Below are 18,956 nucleotides of genomic sequence, written 5' to 3'. Positions count from 1 at the left end.
ATATATATGTGTGTGTGTGTAATATATGTATATATATATATATATATCTGTGTGTATGCGTATGTAAATAAATATATATATATATATATATATATATATATATATATGCACACACATATACACACACACACACACACACACATATATATATATATATATATATATATATATATATATATATATATACATACAGATATTTACGGATATGTAAAAGAGAGAGAGACGCACAGTGCCTTGTTTGATGACACAGGACTTGTGCAGCTATCCTAGAACTGGGGTCCCACTGGGCTGCTTAGTTTTGAAGAGGTACGTGCAGACGTCAGTTTTATGGCCCATGCACCCTACTGCTAATGTCAGACGTGCCAAGTGCCTTGCAGTCAATAAAGCTTTTGTATACTGGCCGGACGATCAGGTCGCTAAGCAGAAGATAACCCAAAGGTTATGAATACTGCAACATGGAAGAGAAGGACATTGATCGTTATGGTAAGATTTTACGCAACTGTTCATCTTCTGTAGTATTATTTTGCTTTCATTCTTACATAGCGGTTCAGAGACGATTCTCGTCTCCGATTACAAAGCTCGAAGTCTCTCAGTTGGCTTGTGGCAAGGTAGGTATTCCGTAATGCACTAGTAAGAATTCTCAGATTTTGTTTTCCGCTTCTACGAGTTTAGAAGTGCTCTCTTTCTTCGTTGTGACTAAGGTGGATTTTTCTTCGTTATTATTGCTCATAGTGATAAATGTCATAATAGCATTAGCTTACTTTACATAGCTTAGTCGTAGTTATTTTAGATAGAAAATGGTAGTGTGTATTTTCAAAATTTGTGAAGTTATTTAAAACTTGTTGGCTGTTGCTTTTTGTTCCCTGAATGGTATCCCTTTCTTGTGTGCTATTTTAGTATATTTACATATCTTCGCTCAGGTCCGTGTTTGGGTTAGGACCTATTCTTTCTTTCACTCCTTTAGTTCTCGAGTTCTCCAGGAAAGGAACAATATTGATCCTGAATTGTATTTTCCACTAGAATTTTACTATAATTGATAGCTGTGTGCAGTGTGTTTTACTAATTCTTATTAGCTAGTAATTAGCATGTTGAATTTTTTGCAATATTTGGTAGCTTCTTCATTTATGGATTGGGCCATTTAATTTAGAGGACCTAGTCTTCTGTTTTTTCCTCATCTTTGTGTGTTGTTCTTGAGCAGAGCTAGGCCCGTTTGTTAGAGGACCTAGTCCTCTGTTGGTTTTTCTTTGTGTGTAGTGATTCTTGTAGGGCTAGTCCTGTTTTAGTTAGAGGACCTTGTCCTCTCTGCTTTTCCCTTGTGTTTGTGTAAGTGTAAACATTTCTAAGGAGTCTAAGGATCATAAACCTTCGGTTTTAAAAAATGTCTCAAATGCTTTCAAGAAATGTCAATAACTGACGGACATAGTAATTGTTTACTCTCTCGGTGCCATACATCTCCAGGAAACATGTTCTTTCTTTCACTCCTTCAGTTCTCTAGTTCTCCAGGAAAGGAAGAAAAAATTGATCTTGAAATGTCTCCTTAAGCCTTCCTTTGAGGAGGATTTAGCCAGCTCTTAATCTTCACATTCCAGATCTCCTTTTTCAAAGAGAGAGAGAAGGTGACGTCGGCCAAGAGACCATGTTAAGTTGTCAATCTCGCCTTCATTCTTGCTTGATGGGTTCGGAGCCGATCCTCGGCTCCGATTCGGCACTTACTAAGCTCGAGAGTCACTTTTACCAGCTCGAGGCAGCCCCATATCCCATGATGCAAGGCGGTAAGTACCCAGATCTCGTTTGCCGCTTCGCTGATGAGGTCCTCCTTTTACCAGCTCCTGGTAAGTGATTTTTACATTACTGTTTTTGCCCCTTTTTCTTCTAAAACTTTAAAATTAATAGTTTTAATCCAGTTTTAGTCCCATTCTGACTAGTATTTCCCTGTCTCCTTAAAACTTTTAGTCAGACCTTCTCCCATCCCATCCCCCCCCTTGTTAGGGTGTGTGTGTTATTGATAGATTGGGATATTTAATATAATTTCTTGGACTGGTGTTGTTGTGTGTGTTTTATTTCACCATGTCTAAGGAAAGGGTCTCAGGCTTTAAGAAGTGTGACTCGTGCTGTCAGAAGATGTCTCTGACAGACGGTCACACTTCTTGCCTTTACTGCCTGGGGCCTCTTCACCTGCAGGACACCTGTGCTATATGTCATTCTTTTAGCCAGAGAGTCCTGCAGGAGAGAAGAAATAAATTGATTTTGAGGTTTCTGCCGGAGGGCTCTCCGGCTAAGTCGGCTCCATCTAAGACTTCTAAGTCTTCCAAGGCCCAGGCTTCTGTGTCCAAGCCTGTGGCCTCGGCTCCGACTCTTTCAGAGTCGAGATCGGCTCCGGCTAGAGCCGATTTTGGTTTACACAAACCTTCGGCACCGATGGCTATCAGTGCCGATTCTGGTTCGTCCAGCTCGGTGTCGGCTCCGATCGGTTCCGACCACCATGTGGCTCAGGCTTCGGTGTCGGCTCCGATCGGCTCCGACACCCTTACCTTTATGGCTGTATCGGCTCCGGCTGGAGCCGATGCATCGAAGCTAACTGTCGGTGCCGATAAGTTGTCGGCTCCGACAGCTTCTATGGTTTCATCGGCTCCGATGGTTCCTTCGAGGAAGAGGTCTAGGTCCCCTTCCTTGGAGCCGATACTCTCGGCTCCTGCTTCTCCTCTCCACTCGGAGCGGAGCCATCGGAGTCGATCTTCAAGGTCATCCAGGCTTTCTGACCATGATTTAGAGAGGATGGTCAGTAGATTATTAAAATCTCAGGCACTGGCCCAAATGCTACATAGTCCGTCTCAACAGACGACTATTAGCCCACACCCCATTGCAGTTCCTCCTTCGACTCTTCCCCAGAGCTTGGAGTTGGAGTCTTCGGGAATAGTTTCTGCTACGGCTGAGGGACAGATACCCCCTTCTGCTCCTTCAGCCTCTACTCTTATCTCCTCTTCGAGACCTTCCTTAGAGGGATTCGGTGGTCGGGCTTCCCTGGTCTCCTCCGAGGGGGTGAGTGGCATTGGACCCTTGTCCGACCCCACTCTTCCCCTTGGAGCCTCGGCCTTGGTGAGCTCGGCTCCAACATCTGCCTCGGAGCCTTCCCTTTCGGTGGGTCCTGGAGTTCCTGGCTCTTCGGAACGGGTTCTCTCGGACCTCCCTGGGAGGGGAGCCTTCGAGGTGATGAAGAGTGTACTGGCCACTGGACTCAGCCAGCAGTCTGTTCCCTTAGCTCCTCCCTCTATGGTGCCTGTTGACATCTCTGCCACTTCTCTTGCTCCTGGACCCAGAGATCCTCCGCCTCAGGTTTCCCCACTGGGAAGAACCCCCTCTTCCGAGGATTCTCCTGATTTGTCGGGAGATCCTCCACGGAAGAGGACCTGTAAGAGGCAACACGTAGACTCCCCCGAGTCTATCACTTCAGATACTGACTTAGATGAGTCAGAGGGATCCCCAAGATCCCCCTCTGAGGATGTCTCCTTCTCAGACATACTAGAACTCCTTAGACAGAGGGGAAACTGGCCCACCAATAATCCCTCTGAGGATGAGTCAGTATACCTGGAGGCGTTTGGATCTCGGTCCTCCACCTCCTGGGTGTCTCCGCCTTTCGACCCCCTTATGCAGGTTATTGCTCGAAAGGCGTGGGCTGGTCCTGACTCTGTAGAGCCTGTCTCTAGGAGGCCTTCTAAGTTTATTACTGCCCCGGCGGACAAGCATTTCCTCGCAAAAGGTGTCCCCGCTGATGCCATGGTGATGGCGGCTGCCACTAAGAAGGAACTTGCAGATCCTTCCGTACCTGTCCATCCTCCTAATAAGGACTCTAGGACCATGGATAGATATGGTAAGCGGATGTTCTCTTCAGCGACCTTTGCTATGCGTTCGCTGAACTACCTATGTCACTTCACCAGACTCCAGAGGGATATCCTTAAGGAGCTAGGTGAAGTAGTACAGGATCCTACAGCTGCAGGGGCTCAAGGAAAAATTGCTTCGCAGCTAGGAACCCTTAATTCTATTGCTAACTCCTCCATGCGACTGATGTCATATGCTGCTGATGGAGCGAGTAGGGCCGCAGGTACAGGGGTGGCTCTTAGACGCCAAGCCTGGATGCGGCTCTGTAATTTTGCAGATCCCTTTAAGGCGTCCTTCACAAAGTCTCCCTTTGATGGGTCATCTTTGTTTGGCCCTCAAGTGAAAGAAACGTTGACCAGGTGTGAGCAGGACGGCAAAACTCTTTCTGCCGTAGGAGTCTGTTTTTCCACCCCTTCTAGACCTTACCCCAAAGGGCAGAAGGGTGGTAAAATGTGGTTCCGCAAATCCCAAGGAGTCACGCCGGATTCACGTGGTCAGTTTACCCCTAGGGGCAGAGGGGGTAACAACAACAGACGCCGCTCTAGAGGCAGAGGGGGTCCACAAAACCAGGGAAGCAGAGAGCCTCTCTGACAAGCCCTTTCAGCATCCCTGAGATGTTGCCTGACTGTCCGTCCTTGGAGGCAGTCGGGGGAAGACTATCGCTGTACCCAGAAGCCTGGCGTTCCCTCACTCAAGACAGATGGGTACAGTCGATCATATCCGAGGGTTACAAAATTCCTTTCAAGGAAAGTCCTTTCTATCACTCAAATTCCCTTCCAGATGTACCACCCGGTCTAAGGGAAATTGCAGAGTTAGAAGTCTTAAAACTACTGCAAAAAAGAGCCATTCAGCCAGTTACAACAGATCATTCAGAGCCCGGAATCTACTCAAGGTTCTTTTTGGTCCCCAAAAAGACGGGAGACTGGAGACCAATATTGGATCTCAGCAGACTCAACAAGTTTGTGAGGAAGACAAGATTCCGAATGGTCACTCTTCAGTCAATTCTGCCCTTCTTACAGAAGGACAACTGGATGTGCTCAATAGATCTTCAGGATGCGTACTATCACATAAAAATTCACAGACGCTCTGGGAGATTTCTCCGCTTTCGGCTGGGGTCCAGTCATTTCCAGTTCAGAGCCCTGCCCTTTGGTCTCACTACAGCCCCCAGAGTGTTCACCAAATGTATGGCAGTGGTCACGGCTCACCTGAGACGTCAAGGATTCCAGGTGTTTCCGTATCTCGACGACTGGCTCCTTTCAGCCACCACCAGGCATCAGCTTGTTCAAGCCAGGGATTACACTGTAAATCTTTGTTCTCAATTGGGCATCTCGATCAACTCCGAAAAATCATCCTTATCGCCCTGCCAGTCTATTACTTTCATAGGCGTAAACTTAAACACTGTTCGGATGTCAGCTACCCTTACATATCAAAGAATTTCAGACATTCAAAGTCATGTCAGGATCATTCTAGCCAACAAGAAGGTACAGGCCAGAATGGTTTTAAAGGTATTAGGCCTCATGGCTGCGGCCATTACTCTTCCCCTGGCTCGCTTCTACATGCGCCTTCTTCAATGGATGTTGTTCACTCAGTGGTCTTACCAACAACTTCCAATGCGTCACCAAATACTGGTGACCCAGATTTGCAAGAATCATCTTGCTTGGTGGATCACTTCTCCCCAGATTCACCAAGGCAGACACTTTGTACCCCCATCCCCGGTAGCCACTGTCACCACAGATGCCTCCCTGATCGGGTGGGGGGGTCATTATCAGGGCAGGATGGTTCATGGGACGTGGCAACCTTTCGAATACCACCTGCACATAAATGTCCTAGCTTCTTTAAAATCCTCTACCAGGAGGATTTATACAAGCAAATGGAAACGTTTCTCTTATTGGGCTAAAGCCAAGAATATTGATCCCTTCACTGCTCCATTTCAAGCAGTTTTGGATTTCTTAGCGGAGATTTTTCACGCGGGCTCCTCTTCTTCCACAGTTAGAGTTCAGTTGGCTGCTATCTCGAACTTTCATGTCGGGTTCGCAGATCACATCATCATGTCCCACAGGCTTTGTAGAGCCTTCTTGAAAGGAATTTTCCTCCTGAAGCCTCCAGTCAGGAGTCCTCCTTCTCAATGGGACTTAAATTTAGTGCTGACATCCTTGATTCTTCCCCCCTTCGAGCCAGCTGTTTCTTGTTCCCTGAAATTTCTTTCATGGAAAACTTTATTCCTGGTAGCTATTACATCGGCTAGGAGGGTGTCTGAACTTCATGCTCTATCTGTTCGCCCCCCCTATTTGGTCTTCCACAAAGACAGAGTATCATTGAGAACTAATCCGACCTTTTTGCCTAAGGTCGCCTCAAAGACTAATTTGAGTCAAGCCATTGATCTCCCTGTATTTTTTCCAAACTATTCAAACAAATCGGAACAAAAACTACATTATCTTGATGTCCACCGCCAACTCAGATATTATTTGGACAGAACAAAACAATTCAGGAAATCCGATCAACTCTTTGTTTCCTATGCTGATAACAAGAAAGGCCTTCCTGTCTCAAAAGTGACCTTATCTAGATGGCTTTCTTCTGTCATCTCTGAAATTTATCGGCTCAGGGGAAAACAGCTGTGCTCAAAACCTAAAGCACATTCAACCAGAAGCTTAGCTACTTCTACAGCCTTTCAAGCTAGACTTCCTTTAGACACTATTTGTGCAGCGGCCACTTGGGCCACTCCTCATACATTTGTTTCCCATTACAAATTGGATTTGGCCTCCAGGGACAGAGCCAGTTTTGGCTCTACCGTCCTCAAGAGTCTGTTCCATTGAGCCACCCAGGATAGAGGTGCTAGGGACGCGGTCCCATCAAGCAAGAATGAAGGCGAGATTGACAACTTAACATTGAGAAGTTATGTACCTACCATAACGTTCCATGTTAGTTGTCTTCTCTCGCCTTCTTTCTTGCGACCCTCCCTCCTTCCCCCAGGCCTGGACAGACCTTTCTCTACAAAGAATGATAGTTCTGAAGACCATACAGAGCTGGTCTTTCTACCATCCTACAGGTTTATTTCTCTTCTTCTTTCTTCCTTTGGGAAGTTATTATGCTAGGTGCTATTCCCTTTTGTCATCAAACGAGATCTGGGTACTTACCGCCTTGCATCACGGGGTATGGGGCTGCCTCGAGCTGGTAAAAGTGACTCTCGAGCTTTGTAAGTGCAGAGTCGGAGCCGAGGATCGGCTCCGAACCCATCAAGCAAGAAAGAAGGCGAGAGAAGACAACTAACATGGAACGTTATGGTAGGTACATAACTTCTCATTCTCCTACACGGACTGTTATCTGGACCTCCTCAGAAAATCTCAAAATTGGACAGTCCTATCTGTTCGGCTCCACTGTCCTCTGAGCCGGTGGAGGTTTTCGATTTAGACACTCCAGTGTCGGCCCCAAGTTTTTCGGAACCGACTACTGAACATCTACCTCTGAGCCAGTCTAGCGAATTATTGCTAGTCTCCCCAACTCTCATATCTCCCATTTTGCTGAGATCTAAGTCACCTATCTTATCTTCTATGTCCTCCAAGAGTCTTTCTGAAGAAGATGTAGAGAAGGTGTAGTGCTTAGACTGTTGAAGTCGGCGCTAGCTAATTTGTTGCCGGCTCCAACCCAATCGGTTCCGGAGTTGTCTAAGGCCATACTCCCTGTTGCTGTTACTCTTTCGAGCCATTTTGGTCCTTCAGAGCCAAATCTTTCGGTTACACTTGTTGTGGAACCCTCGGTTCCAGCACCTCTCGTGTCTGTCTGGTAGCCAGATTCAGCTCTGACACCTTCATCATCATCCTTGGTGTTTAGGAGCCGAAGCTCACCAGTCGGCCCAGAAAGGGATGCTTGGACCTGGACTTTTTTTGGTTCTGAGCCTACCTCTCTGTGCGTCAACTAGGCTGAGCTCAGATCCTACATCTGTCTCTGAGCTGATCGCTTTGGAGCTGAGGTCTACTTCCGCTTCCTCGGAACCGGGACTGTCCTCTGAGCCAGAGAGATCTGCATTCAAGATGATGAGCATGTTGTCTAGCTTTTCACCTCTGCACAAGGGTACAGATGCTCTCCCCCCCCCTCAAGCTCCGGCCTCTGTCTCAGCACCATCTCTTTTGGCAGCCGAGTCCCACAGCCTCAAGAGGCCCCGTTGGGTGGCCCCCAGTCTTCAGAGACCTCCCCACAATACCCTTCTGTGGAGCCCCCTCGGTAGGGAACTTACAAGAGGAAGCATGTAGACTCCCCTGATGATTCCATCGCCTCTGACACTGACCTCGAGGAGTCAGAAGGGTCCCCTCGGTCGTCCTCTCATGATATCTCCTTTGTAGATATCCTAGAGATCTTGAAACAGAGAGGCGGCTGGCCCACTATCACCCCTTCTGTTGAGGAGTCAGTGTACCTGAAGGCTTTTGGGTCTCAACCTTCAGACTCTTTCGATGACCTCTTGGACCTAGTTAGTCGAAAGGTGTGGGAAACTCCTGATTCTGTGGAACCAGTCCCCAGAAGGGCCAACAAATTTCTTTCAGCCCACAAAGACTAAGACTTTTTAAAGGTGTGCCTGTAGATGCCATGGTGATGGTGGCAGCTACAAAAAAGAAACTAGCGGAGACCATCTGTCCGTCCACCGAACAAAGAGTTTCAAATGATGGATAGATACGGGAAGCGTATCTTCTCTTCAGCGGCGTTTACACTCAGATTGCTGAATTAACTCACCCATTTTACTAGGTTTCAAAGAGATCTCCTAAAGGAGCTAGGATATGCTCTCCAAGGTACATTAGCTGAAGGAGTCCCTGAGAAGATTACTGCTCAGTTGTCCACCTTAAACTCTATTGTTAACTCCTCCATGAGGCTGATGATATAGCAGCAGATGGAGCGACTCGGGCAGTGGGTTCAGGAGTTTCCCTTAGGAGACACTCCTGGATGCATTTATGTAACTATGCGGAGCCCTTCAAATCTACTTTTACCATGACTTTTACTTTCACGATTCCTCTCTGTTTGGACCAAAGGTAAAGGATACACTCACCAGGTGCGAGCAGGAAGGGAAAACTCTCTCTGCTGTGGGAGTATGTTTTTCCATCCCTTCTAGAGCATACCCTAAGGGTCAGAGAGGTGGGAAAATGTGGTTCAAGAAATCTCAGAGATTTTTCCCGGATGCACAGGATGATTCCTCTTTCAGAGGCAGAAGAGGAAGTAATTGTAGATATCGCCCTAGATGCGGGGGGGGGGGGGGAGGGTCCACAAAACCAGGGTGGCTGCAATTCCTTTTGTGGACTTCCCTCAGTGCTCCTGAAGTGGGTCCCGGTTGCACTTCTGTGGAGCCAGTCAGGGGTCGCTTATCTTTTTATCCAGAAGACTGGCACAGCATCACCCAAGACAAGTGGGTACAAAGAATAATTTCCAGATAATACTCCATACCCTTCTCTTTTCCACCTCATACCACCAAGAAAATCCCAGATGTTCCACCCAATCACAGGGATCTAGCAACTGTAGAAGTTCAAAAGTTGCTTCAAAAGAGTCATCCAAATAATCCCCACAGACCAGGTAGAATTCAGAACTTACTCCATATTCTTTAGTGCCAAAACAAACAGGTTACTGGAGGCCCATTTTGGATCTCAGCAAATTAAATGAATCAGTGAAGAAGTCCAAGTTCCGAATAGTAACACTGCAGTGTGTAACTCCCTCTTTTAGGGAATGACAGTTGGATGTGCTCCATAGACCTCCAAGATGCATACTACCACATTAAAATGGACACAGCATCGAGGAGTGATTTGCACTTCCGGATGGGAGCCAGTCATTACCAGTTTCATGCTCTGCCCTTTGATCTCACCACAGCCCCCAGGGTGTTCACCAAATGCATTGCAGTAGTGACAGCTCACTTGAGACATCTTGGATTCCAAGTTTTTCTGTACCTGCACGACTGGCTCTTCACTGCCACTACCAGGCACCTACTTCTACAACCAGGGATTCAACCATCCAACTCTGCACTCAGCTAGGGATTAAGCTAAACTGGGAAAAGTCTTCTTTGTCGCCCTCTCAATATGTGACTTTTATAGGTGCAGAAATAGACATGGTCGCCATGGTGGCTCGTCTTCGTGCAAACAGAATAGAAAATATGAAAAAACAAGCACAGTCTTACTTCCCCAACACAGAGGCAAAGCCAAGACAGTGCTCAAATGTTTAGGAACCATGGCCTCTACTATAACACTAGTTCCACTAGCCAGATTACATACAAGAATCCTTCAGTGGTTACTCTTTTATGGTCTCCAACCTTTGCCTCTGTCTCATCCTATTTTGATAATGGAATCTTGCAAAAAGGACCTTCCTTGGTTGATTCATACCGATTAACTATAGGGACCCCTTTCATTCCTGGTTGATTCATACCGATTAACTATAGGGACCCCTTTCATTCCTCGCCAACCCGTTGCTACTGTGTAGCCATGGATAATGTCCTAGAGATGAGAGCAGTGCTACTAGTGTTGCAAGCACTACCTGACTTTCTTCCTCTAGGAACGATAGCAATCCAATCAGACAGTACATCATTGGTATGATATATAAACAAACAAGGAGGAATCAGATCCTTATGTCGAGAGGCTCTTCGTGTTTGGCAGTGGACAATATCTTCCCAACACTTACTAGTTGCAACGCATATCCCAGGGACAACCAGTGTGATAGCCGACAAGCTCAGCAGGGCAATCTTGATGTCTCACGAGTGGTCTCTGAATCAGAAAGTTGCCGAACAGTTTTTCTGCAAATGGGGACAGCCTTGCTGCGATCCATTTGCCAGTCCAATCAACGCCAAATGCAGCAGCTACTTCTCCCTTACCCCCCCCGGGGGGGAGACACTGAGCTGCACTTGTTCACAATTGGCCCCTGGGACTTCTTTATGCATGCCTTCCCTTTCCGCTGATATCAAAAGGATTCCAGAAAGCAAAGACCTTTGGAAGCAGAATGATTCTTATCACTGTTTAATGGCCTCGTCAGATTTGGGTCCCCTTTCTTGGTTCTCACCTTCTGGATGATCCATGGACTCTGGACCCAGTGCCAGACCTTCTGACACACGTCAGGCACCTTCCACCCCTGCCTCCACACCCTCAACTTGACAGCGTGGTTGCTCTACTTCCATCCCTAATCAGGCATCATAATTTCTCACCTGCAGTTACTCATATTCTCACATCTTCCCACAAGCCTTCTCCAAGAAAATTATACGCTAGCAGATGGAAAAGATTTTCTATGTGGGCAGAAGAAAAAAACTTAGATCCTTACACAGCCTCCATTCCTTTGGTGGTAGAATTCCTAACTGAACTTTTTCATCAAGGATCAGCTGCTGCTGCTACAATCTAAGTTAATTTGGCAGCTTTCTCCATTTTTCATTTGGGACAACATGAACCTAATGTTATGGCTCACAGATTGTGTAAATATTTCCTAAAAGGCACTACTTTGCCGAGACCTCCCTTTCAGGAACCTATATCTCCTTGGCATCTAAATTTTGTTCTGTCTGAACTTACTTCCCCGCCCTTTGGGACCCGCACATACTTGTGAATTGAAGTTTCTTTCATGGAAGACCAATTTTCTAGTAGCTCTTACATCCGCCAGAAGAGTGTCAGAGTTACAAGCACGGTCAGTCAAACCTCCTTACTTGATCTTTCATAGAGACAGAGTTTCACTTAATACAAATCCATCCTTCATCCCCAAGGTGTGCTCTCTAATCTTATCAGCCTATCGAACTGCCAGTTTTCTTTCCTAATCATTCAAACAGTGCAGAATATGTTTCATCAACTTGATGTTCACAGACAGTTAAGGTTCTATCTACGTAGAACCAAGGAGCTTAGTAGATCAGACCAATTGTTCATATCTTTTTCTGAGACAAGAAAAGGTATGCCAGTGTCTAAGATTACATCAGTTGGATTTCAAATTGGATTTTGTTTATTTACTCTTCCAATGGCAAGGAACTCTCTTAAAACTGAGGCTCATTCTACCAGATCTGTGTCCACATCTGCTGCCTTTCAAGCCAGATTCCCAGTTGACAGTATATGTGCAGCAGCAACTTGGGCTACCCCTCATACCTTTATTACTCATTACAAATTGGATTTGGCCTCAAGGGGTAGAGCTCCTTTGGTTCCACGGTTCTTAGGAGTATATTCTCGTGAGGCACCCGAGGAAAAGGTGCTAGGGACGCTGGCCATATGTAAAAATGAAGGCGAGATAGGACTACAGAACTTAAAGAAGTTGTGTAGTCGCCATAACATTCCATTTTTGTAGTCTGTCTCGCACTTCATTTTTTGAACCCACCCACCTTCCCCTGTCCATGTATCCTTGGAGGATCTAGAGACAAGATGGTATTTATCTTCTGTAAGGTGGAGACCTTTCGTCTTTGTTGTTCCTTGTGGAAATACCTTCTATCACTTTTTTAGATAGCCGCAAACAAGATTTGGGGATTCTTACTAGTGCACTATGGGATACTTATCTTGCCGCAAGCCAACCGAGAGACTTCGAGCTTTGTAATTGGCCAAGTTAGAGCAGAGGATCGTCTCCGAACCCATATGTAAGAATGAAGGGTGAGATGGACTACAAACATGGAAAGTTATAGTGAGTACATAACTTCTTTTTTCTAAGCTGTGGCTACAAGTAAGACTGAAGTCATTGCTTCATTAGTCAGCTTGGCATGCATCAGACCTCTGGCTTTCATACTCCTTATCCAATGGATTCCTTGTCTGCTTATTCTAGTTTTCTGCTGACATCTTTGCCTGCTGTCCCTGACTAACTACAAATAAAACTGTGGTGGATTAAAATTCTATATGTGTAGCTTGTGGCTGTTGAGAGGGCACACAAAAAGTCCTGCTGAAAATCCAGCAGGACAAACCAAAAATCTTATTGACAACTACCCACAGGCTAGTGAAGTCCAATTAAAAATCCCACTAAGCTGCCACCGATATGTGACATCCGGTTAATATCCCACTGAACTGCCACCAATATGTGACATCCCCTATTATCCTGGGGCAGTAACGAAGGAACTTCAATCCTCAGTACTTACTCCAATGTAAGACACTCGCTTACATATGAATAATATTTCACAATGTTCCCCTAAGAGCACAACAGGAACACGCTATACTTCTGTCCACCCCTAATGTAACTCCTTATTACACACTCCAGAGCAATGTGTCCCAGCTTAAGGCCTCTGAAAAATTCTCACTTGAACTGAATCTCACACATTTCAAACACTTCTGCGAAAGCCTGAAACAGATTTCCAGCTGTGTCCCTTCCCCCACATAATACAATAAAATGCTGCCACCAATCAGGGCATCTACATGCCCTTTAAAGGGGTGACCAATTATTAAAATCAGATATCAAAAACAAATGGTAGCAAATGACCTAAAGCAAGCCAGGCTTTTGGAGTGGCCCAGGAATTATCAAAGCAGGCATAATAGGTCCATAGATTAGTACTAGGCTAACTGCCTTTGCTGGCCATTTTAAGCCTAGCCAATTACCCCATATGAGAATCAAACCCTGTACCTTGTGTCTGTTGGTAAACACCTTAACCATTATGCCAACCTCCCACACTCAAATCACTCAAGAATACACTGATTGACCAGCCACAATGTAAGATAATAAAATATTTAATAATGAGCAAAATGATTAAAAATGTAAAACAATGATTTCAGTAAACAGAATTTAGTTACCAGCAAAATAAATTAATACTGAAGGATAGAATTCCATCATTTAGCAAAACACAGTCTCTGATCTAAACTAAATATTACAACAAAGCAAAGGCAGACTTACAGTTTTTGGTGAGACCTTTGGGTGTCCACTGCTCAGTACAAGTTTGGACTGAACTGAACTCAACTCAACTGTCAACTGTACTCCACAATTTGTGTTCTGAACTCAACTGAACTGTCTCCAGCAGGCTGTTATAAGCTTGGTTAACTGTCCCACAGTTCCATTTCTTATATTCATTCCAGTCTTAATCAGCAAGCAGTTTTTAATGTTCCATCCTGTCTTTCAGTCTCTGACAGTAAACACAAAGCAACTGGAAACATTCTGATGACATCATCTGTAAATCAGCCGACTCAGTCTGCATTTAGAATCTCCATCACAAACATGCACAGTTAGCCATGTAAAAGGACAGTGTTCAGTTCTTTAAACATCCTGTACAGAGTACCAATCAACATACAAGAACCCATCTACAACATCCTAGCTAGTCATTCTGGCACACAGGCCAGTCTGAAATTATGTGCAAAACTTTAGCCAGACATGCTAGCACAGATGAGTGTCCAATTTCTTCCTAGTGGTCACTCAGTGAGAAGAGAGCAATATAAGGAAATCTGAAATGTAAGGAGTATATACGGAGAGCCAGGATAAACTTGAACAGAGTCCTAAATGTTTTTCTTTTTTAGCCAAAATACAGAAATCTTAAAATAAGGATTGTTTGGATGGTTCTATGCATCAGGATCATAAAGGAAAGGAACTAGAGAAAAAAAGGAAGGAAATGAAGAATAAGGTAGAAGTAGCAATTGACACTAATGAATGTTTAAGTTGCCTTCTGAGAATAGTTGGGCATTGAGGACTCCACTGCCTGTGTTTGTGGGGCAGAGGCAGTGTGCCTACTGTTTCATGACGGACTGATCTTAAGGAAAGTCAGGAGCTAGCTGACCTGCAGATAAATGGCATAAACTTTAAAAAGGCACAGCAGGAAGATGACAGTTTGAATTTGGCTGTTATAAAATTTTTCTGTCTGCCTAGTAAAACTCATCACTGTCTGTAAATATCTTTGTTGGTTGAATCTTTGACACAACCTTACAGTAAAAACTGCACTGTAATGCCCTATGAACTTTAAATTGATTTGCATTTCCTAACTATCTAACCTTTTCATAATCAACATTTGCACACAACATCCTATTTTACCATGAAAATGCTCAGCCATACCTCTGCCATTAGACCACTGTGTTCTAGAGAGAAATACCTTGCAGCCTCACAAAAAATCTTTCTATACCTATGGGGATGCCCTGTATTCCATTTCATATTCACAACAGGGTATTCCTTACCCTCATCTCTTAGACAAAGTACCAAGTATTAAGCTCTTCAAGGGTAATCTTAAACCCCATCTGTTGGTCTCTTGGCTGTGTGCCTGCTTGTTCCCTTCTGGCTAGAAACTCCTTAACTGTCATCATCGTCTATTAATGTAATTAATATTCATAAGTTGGAACAAAAAAAATCACAGAAACCAGTCCGAAAAACCACTCCAAGGCAAATGAACTTTAGCGCTTTTATCCACTTTAATGACGTGAACTTCATCAGAAACAATAAACAGTTTCCTATCCCTCATTTAAATACATAGTGACAGGAAGTGATGTAACTTTCATAATTTAGTAAAAATTGTATCTGTAATGAATCAATCATCATATTCTTAGTCTTTTTAGTATAAACGTCAAATTATACAATACTGTTATAAATTCAAAACAATTGATCAATTCTAATGAAATGTATATTAAAAAATTCATGTACATATAAAAATACATAATATGTTATATAATGAAATAAATTAAATTAAATATTTGAGCATGTATACTAACTGTGAATGGTTATCTATAGACTAAAAAACACTTTATATTAATCACGTCATTTAGACCAGGGAAAGTGTCAGCTCCAAATAGAAGCTGCCGTAAAGCTTCCTTCTGCTCTAATTTGTTGTTTGTATCCCCTGTAAATGTTCCCTTGTCTATATAATCCAAAACAAAAAATTCAAACTTAGTCCTTACAAGTAAATGCGTGTTTAGCTAATGAATTGTTTGTCTTTTTTCTTTATAGCCAACACTTGTTCATATGTCCTACGTTTTAAAATTCTTTTAGTTTTACCAATGTAATAATTTTTGCATGTACAAGTAGCAATATACACCACATTCTCACTGTGACAATTAAAGTATTTGTTAGCCCAAAAAGTCTGACCCAGATGTTCCATTTTTTAATGAATGATGAATTACTAATAAATATGCATTGTTTGCAGTTCTTACATGCAAATGTCCCTTTTTTTAGTGCAAACCTTCCTCATATTGTCTTTGTGTTATTTTATATGACTCCAACATCTGTTTTATGTTGGTGACCTTCTTATATGTAAACCTTGGTTTTAAGCCTAACAGTGTAGTTAAATCTTTATTGCCAAGAATAATTCTCCAATTTCTTTCTATCACCTACTTGATGCACCAGATTTCATTTACTATTGGCAAAGGAAAAGAAGTGTAGAATTCCTATGTGTTTTGGTTCCTACTGTTTGAAACACAAACTGGAGGGACAACCAGTGTGTCTCTACAAGTGAGAATAGGTTTTGCTACACCATTTCTCACCGTGGAAACCTCTTTTTCTATTGTCACTAACCATTTTTCATCATAGCCCCTCTGCATAAACAACTGTCTAAGAACCATCAACTCATCGAAAAAAGTACTGTCCTTAGATGTTAAACCTACTCAGTCTAATCATTTGCCCCTTAATTACACCTTTTTTCATGTGTGCTGGGTGCAAACTATCCTTGTGTAGGTATTGATTTGTGAAACAAGACTTTCTATATATGTTACTAATAAATTGTCCAGTAGTTTGATCTATGTTTAACGCCAAATTCAAAAAATTAATTTGTTTGCCAAATCCACTTATTTTGAAGAACAAAAAATCTGTTGTATCGTTGAGGTCATTGGCAAAGTCTACAAATTCTAAATATTCCCCAGACCGCAGAAAAAACAAATCATCTATGTATCTGGTATAAAGTTCCACTGCTATAGCTAGAGTGTACCTTGAGTTACCTTAATAATTCCCTGTTGTCTCCAGTGTCTGTATACCAGTAACCTAATTCTTCTCCAGCCCTTTAGCAAGTCTATATGCTCTCCATTTCACCAGATACCAAGTGCAAATATTTCCAATGAACTCCCTTATGCTTTTTTTACATTTCTTTTTGCATAAATTGCAAGTGCAGTATGTATCTTCTCATTTCTGTATCTGCATTTGCTCACATTTAAGCTGCTCTGTTTAATAAATTTCTCTATATGATGTGTGAATTGCATCTGTAACTTATCACAGTATATCGTTTGAGAATGTTTTTGGAATTTTTTCCTCAGACCTCCACTGAAAAGGGGTCTCTCATGGCCCAGTTGGACTTTGCCTATAAATAAATAATATTATATATCTGTGGGGAAATGTGTAGTTTCAGACAGTTTTTATTTCTAACGGGTTTAGTTTTACTTTTATTGAAGGTATTTCTTATATTACTGGTTTTAATACGTGTGTGTGGAGTGGTCTGTTCATTGAGTTATATTATGTCCATCCTTAGGTATGATGCAACAACAGCTTCCAAAAAGAAGGCACGTGAAAAAGATAGAAATAAGCTGTCTACTGAAGAACGACGGAAGTTGTTTGAACAAGAAGTGGCACAGAGAGAGGCTCAAAAGCAGCAGCAGCAACAACATATGCAGAACATAGGAATGGGTTCACCTTTACCTTTTGAGACAATGCCATTTAGTAGTCCTCACCAGAGCTATGTTGGATATCCTCCAGGCTACCCAATGCAGACATATGTAGACCCAACTAACCCAAATGCTGGAAAGGTGCTTTTACCTACTCCTAATATGGAGACCACCTGTTCACCTATGGCATATGAACCACCACCGCCACTGCCTTTAATGACACTTCCAGTGGAGCCAGTTATGTCTACAGCATCACCTTCTCCGATCACACCCCAACCCATATCTGCAGTTCCTCCAGTACCTGTGCAAATGGATATCCCACCACAACCATATATACCACCAAATGAACCTGTAATTCCTCAAGAGCCTAGTGTGGAGCCTTTGCAGGTTCCAGGTGCTGGACAAGTTCTTGGACAAAGTTATGGTACGTGGGAGTCAAGCCATCAGACAGTACCAGTACAGCAGCAGTACTCAGGGGTACAACCGCAGCCACCAATATATTTTCAGGGGCAGACAATTCCACCCCTGTATGGAATCACACCACCTTATGCACAGACAACACAACCAATAGTACAGGTAATGTTTTATATTGTGCTAGATAAGCCTTTTTAAGAGGAGGTGACAGTACACAGCATGAGTTAGTGTAATTGTATTCATCACAGATTTAATTTTTTAATATTAATGTCAAATTTATCCTGTTTAATTTGTAGTAGATGATTTTTGTACAGCTTTACTACTGCATTAAATGAAGCTTTAGTAATGTAGATGTTTACTGTCATCTATTAGGAAATCAGAACAGATGTTGAGCTTTTTCATGTGGTTATGAGTATTAATTTTCCTAGGTCCATGCATGATTACTAGGCTAATGACAGTAAAGGGCATTTGTAAGCCTAATCATACATCCGGAATGTGTTTGACAGGTTTTGATACCATAAAGGGGAAATAGCTTGGATATGAGTGGTTAAACCACGTCTCTGGAACAGGCTTCACATCTGTGTGAAGCAGAGTTCCTCCCTGCACTTATTCAAGCAAACCTTGGATCAGTAGATGGGGAATTATAAATTTACCCCTGGTCTGCCGCCCATGTCCCTATTAGAAACAGGAAGCTTGTAAGTGTTTCAGACATCAAATCCTTTAGAAAACGTATGTTAAATCAAACCCTGTTACTCTAGCAGCTTTCTAAGTTTATAAGAGCAATATTTAAAATATGTCCATATTTTTGGGGCCTTTGCCCCCCCCCCCCCATTTTGTCAGGCTTTGTCCAGATTTTTTTGCACTAAGATGTTGAGAGGAATGATTCTCAGACCATCATTGTAACTGAACCCCCCCCTCCCCCAGCCTTTCCATATGTGTAGTTTGTAATAGAACTCTCCACTCTAGACATTTGACCTTTCTTTTTGGATAGTTCTTACTGCACTGCAAGCCTACCTTTGCTTTGAGATGTGGTTGTTCTTCCTCCTGGAACTTTTTCTTTTATTTTATTTTACATTTGTTGACTTAGAGCTGAGATTCTTCCTGTATAATTTTCTTCAGCAAAAATAACAAAGGACCCTGTTTCTTTTGTGTAACCATTTACTTTAGCTTCAGGCTGCATGTTTTCCAGATAGCTTTTGTGTCTTTACTTTATCC

At 43.3% G+C, this 18,956-nt stretch overlaps 1 protein-coding gene across 1 annotated transcript in view; it reads left to right on the top strand.

Annotated features, from left to right (window-relative positions):
- The window catches only part of SETD2 (SET domain containing 2, histone lysine methyltransferase), a 3,532,865-nt gene that overhangs the window by 2,423,024 nt on the left and 1,090,885 nt on the right, over positions 1–18,956 (top strand). The window contains exon 20 of the mRNA XM_044066027.1: positions 17,195–17,903. Coding sequence (XP_043921962.1) covers positions 17,195–17,903 — 709 coding nt within the window. The remainder of the gene's footprint in view (positions 1–17,194; positions 17,904–18,956) is intronic.

This window comes from Protopterus annectens, chromosome 3.part0, assembly GCF_019279795.1.
Source record: "Protopterus annectens isolate FY-2018-M chromosome 3.part0, PAN1.0, whole genome shotgun sequence".
NCBI lineage: Eukaryota > Metazoa > Chordata > Ceratodontiformes > Protopteridae > Protopterus > Protopterus annectens.
This window is presented reverse-complemented; position numbering and strand designations above follow the sequence as displayed.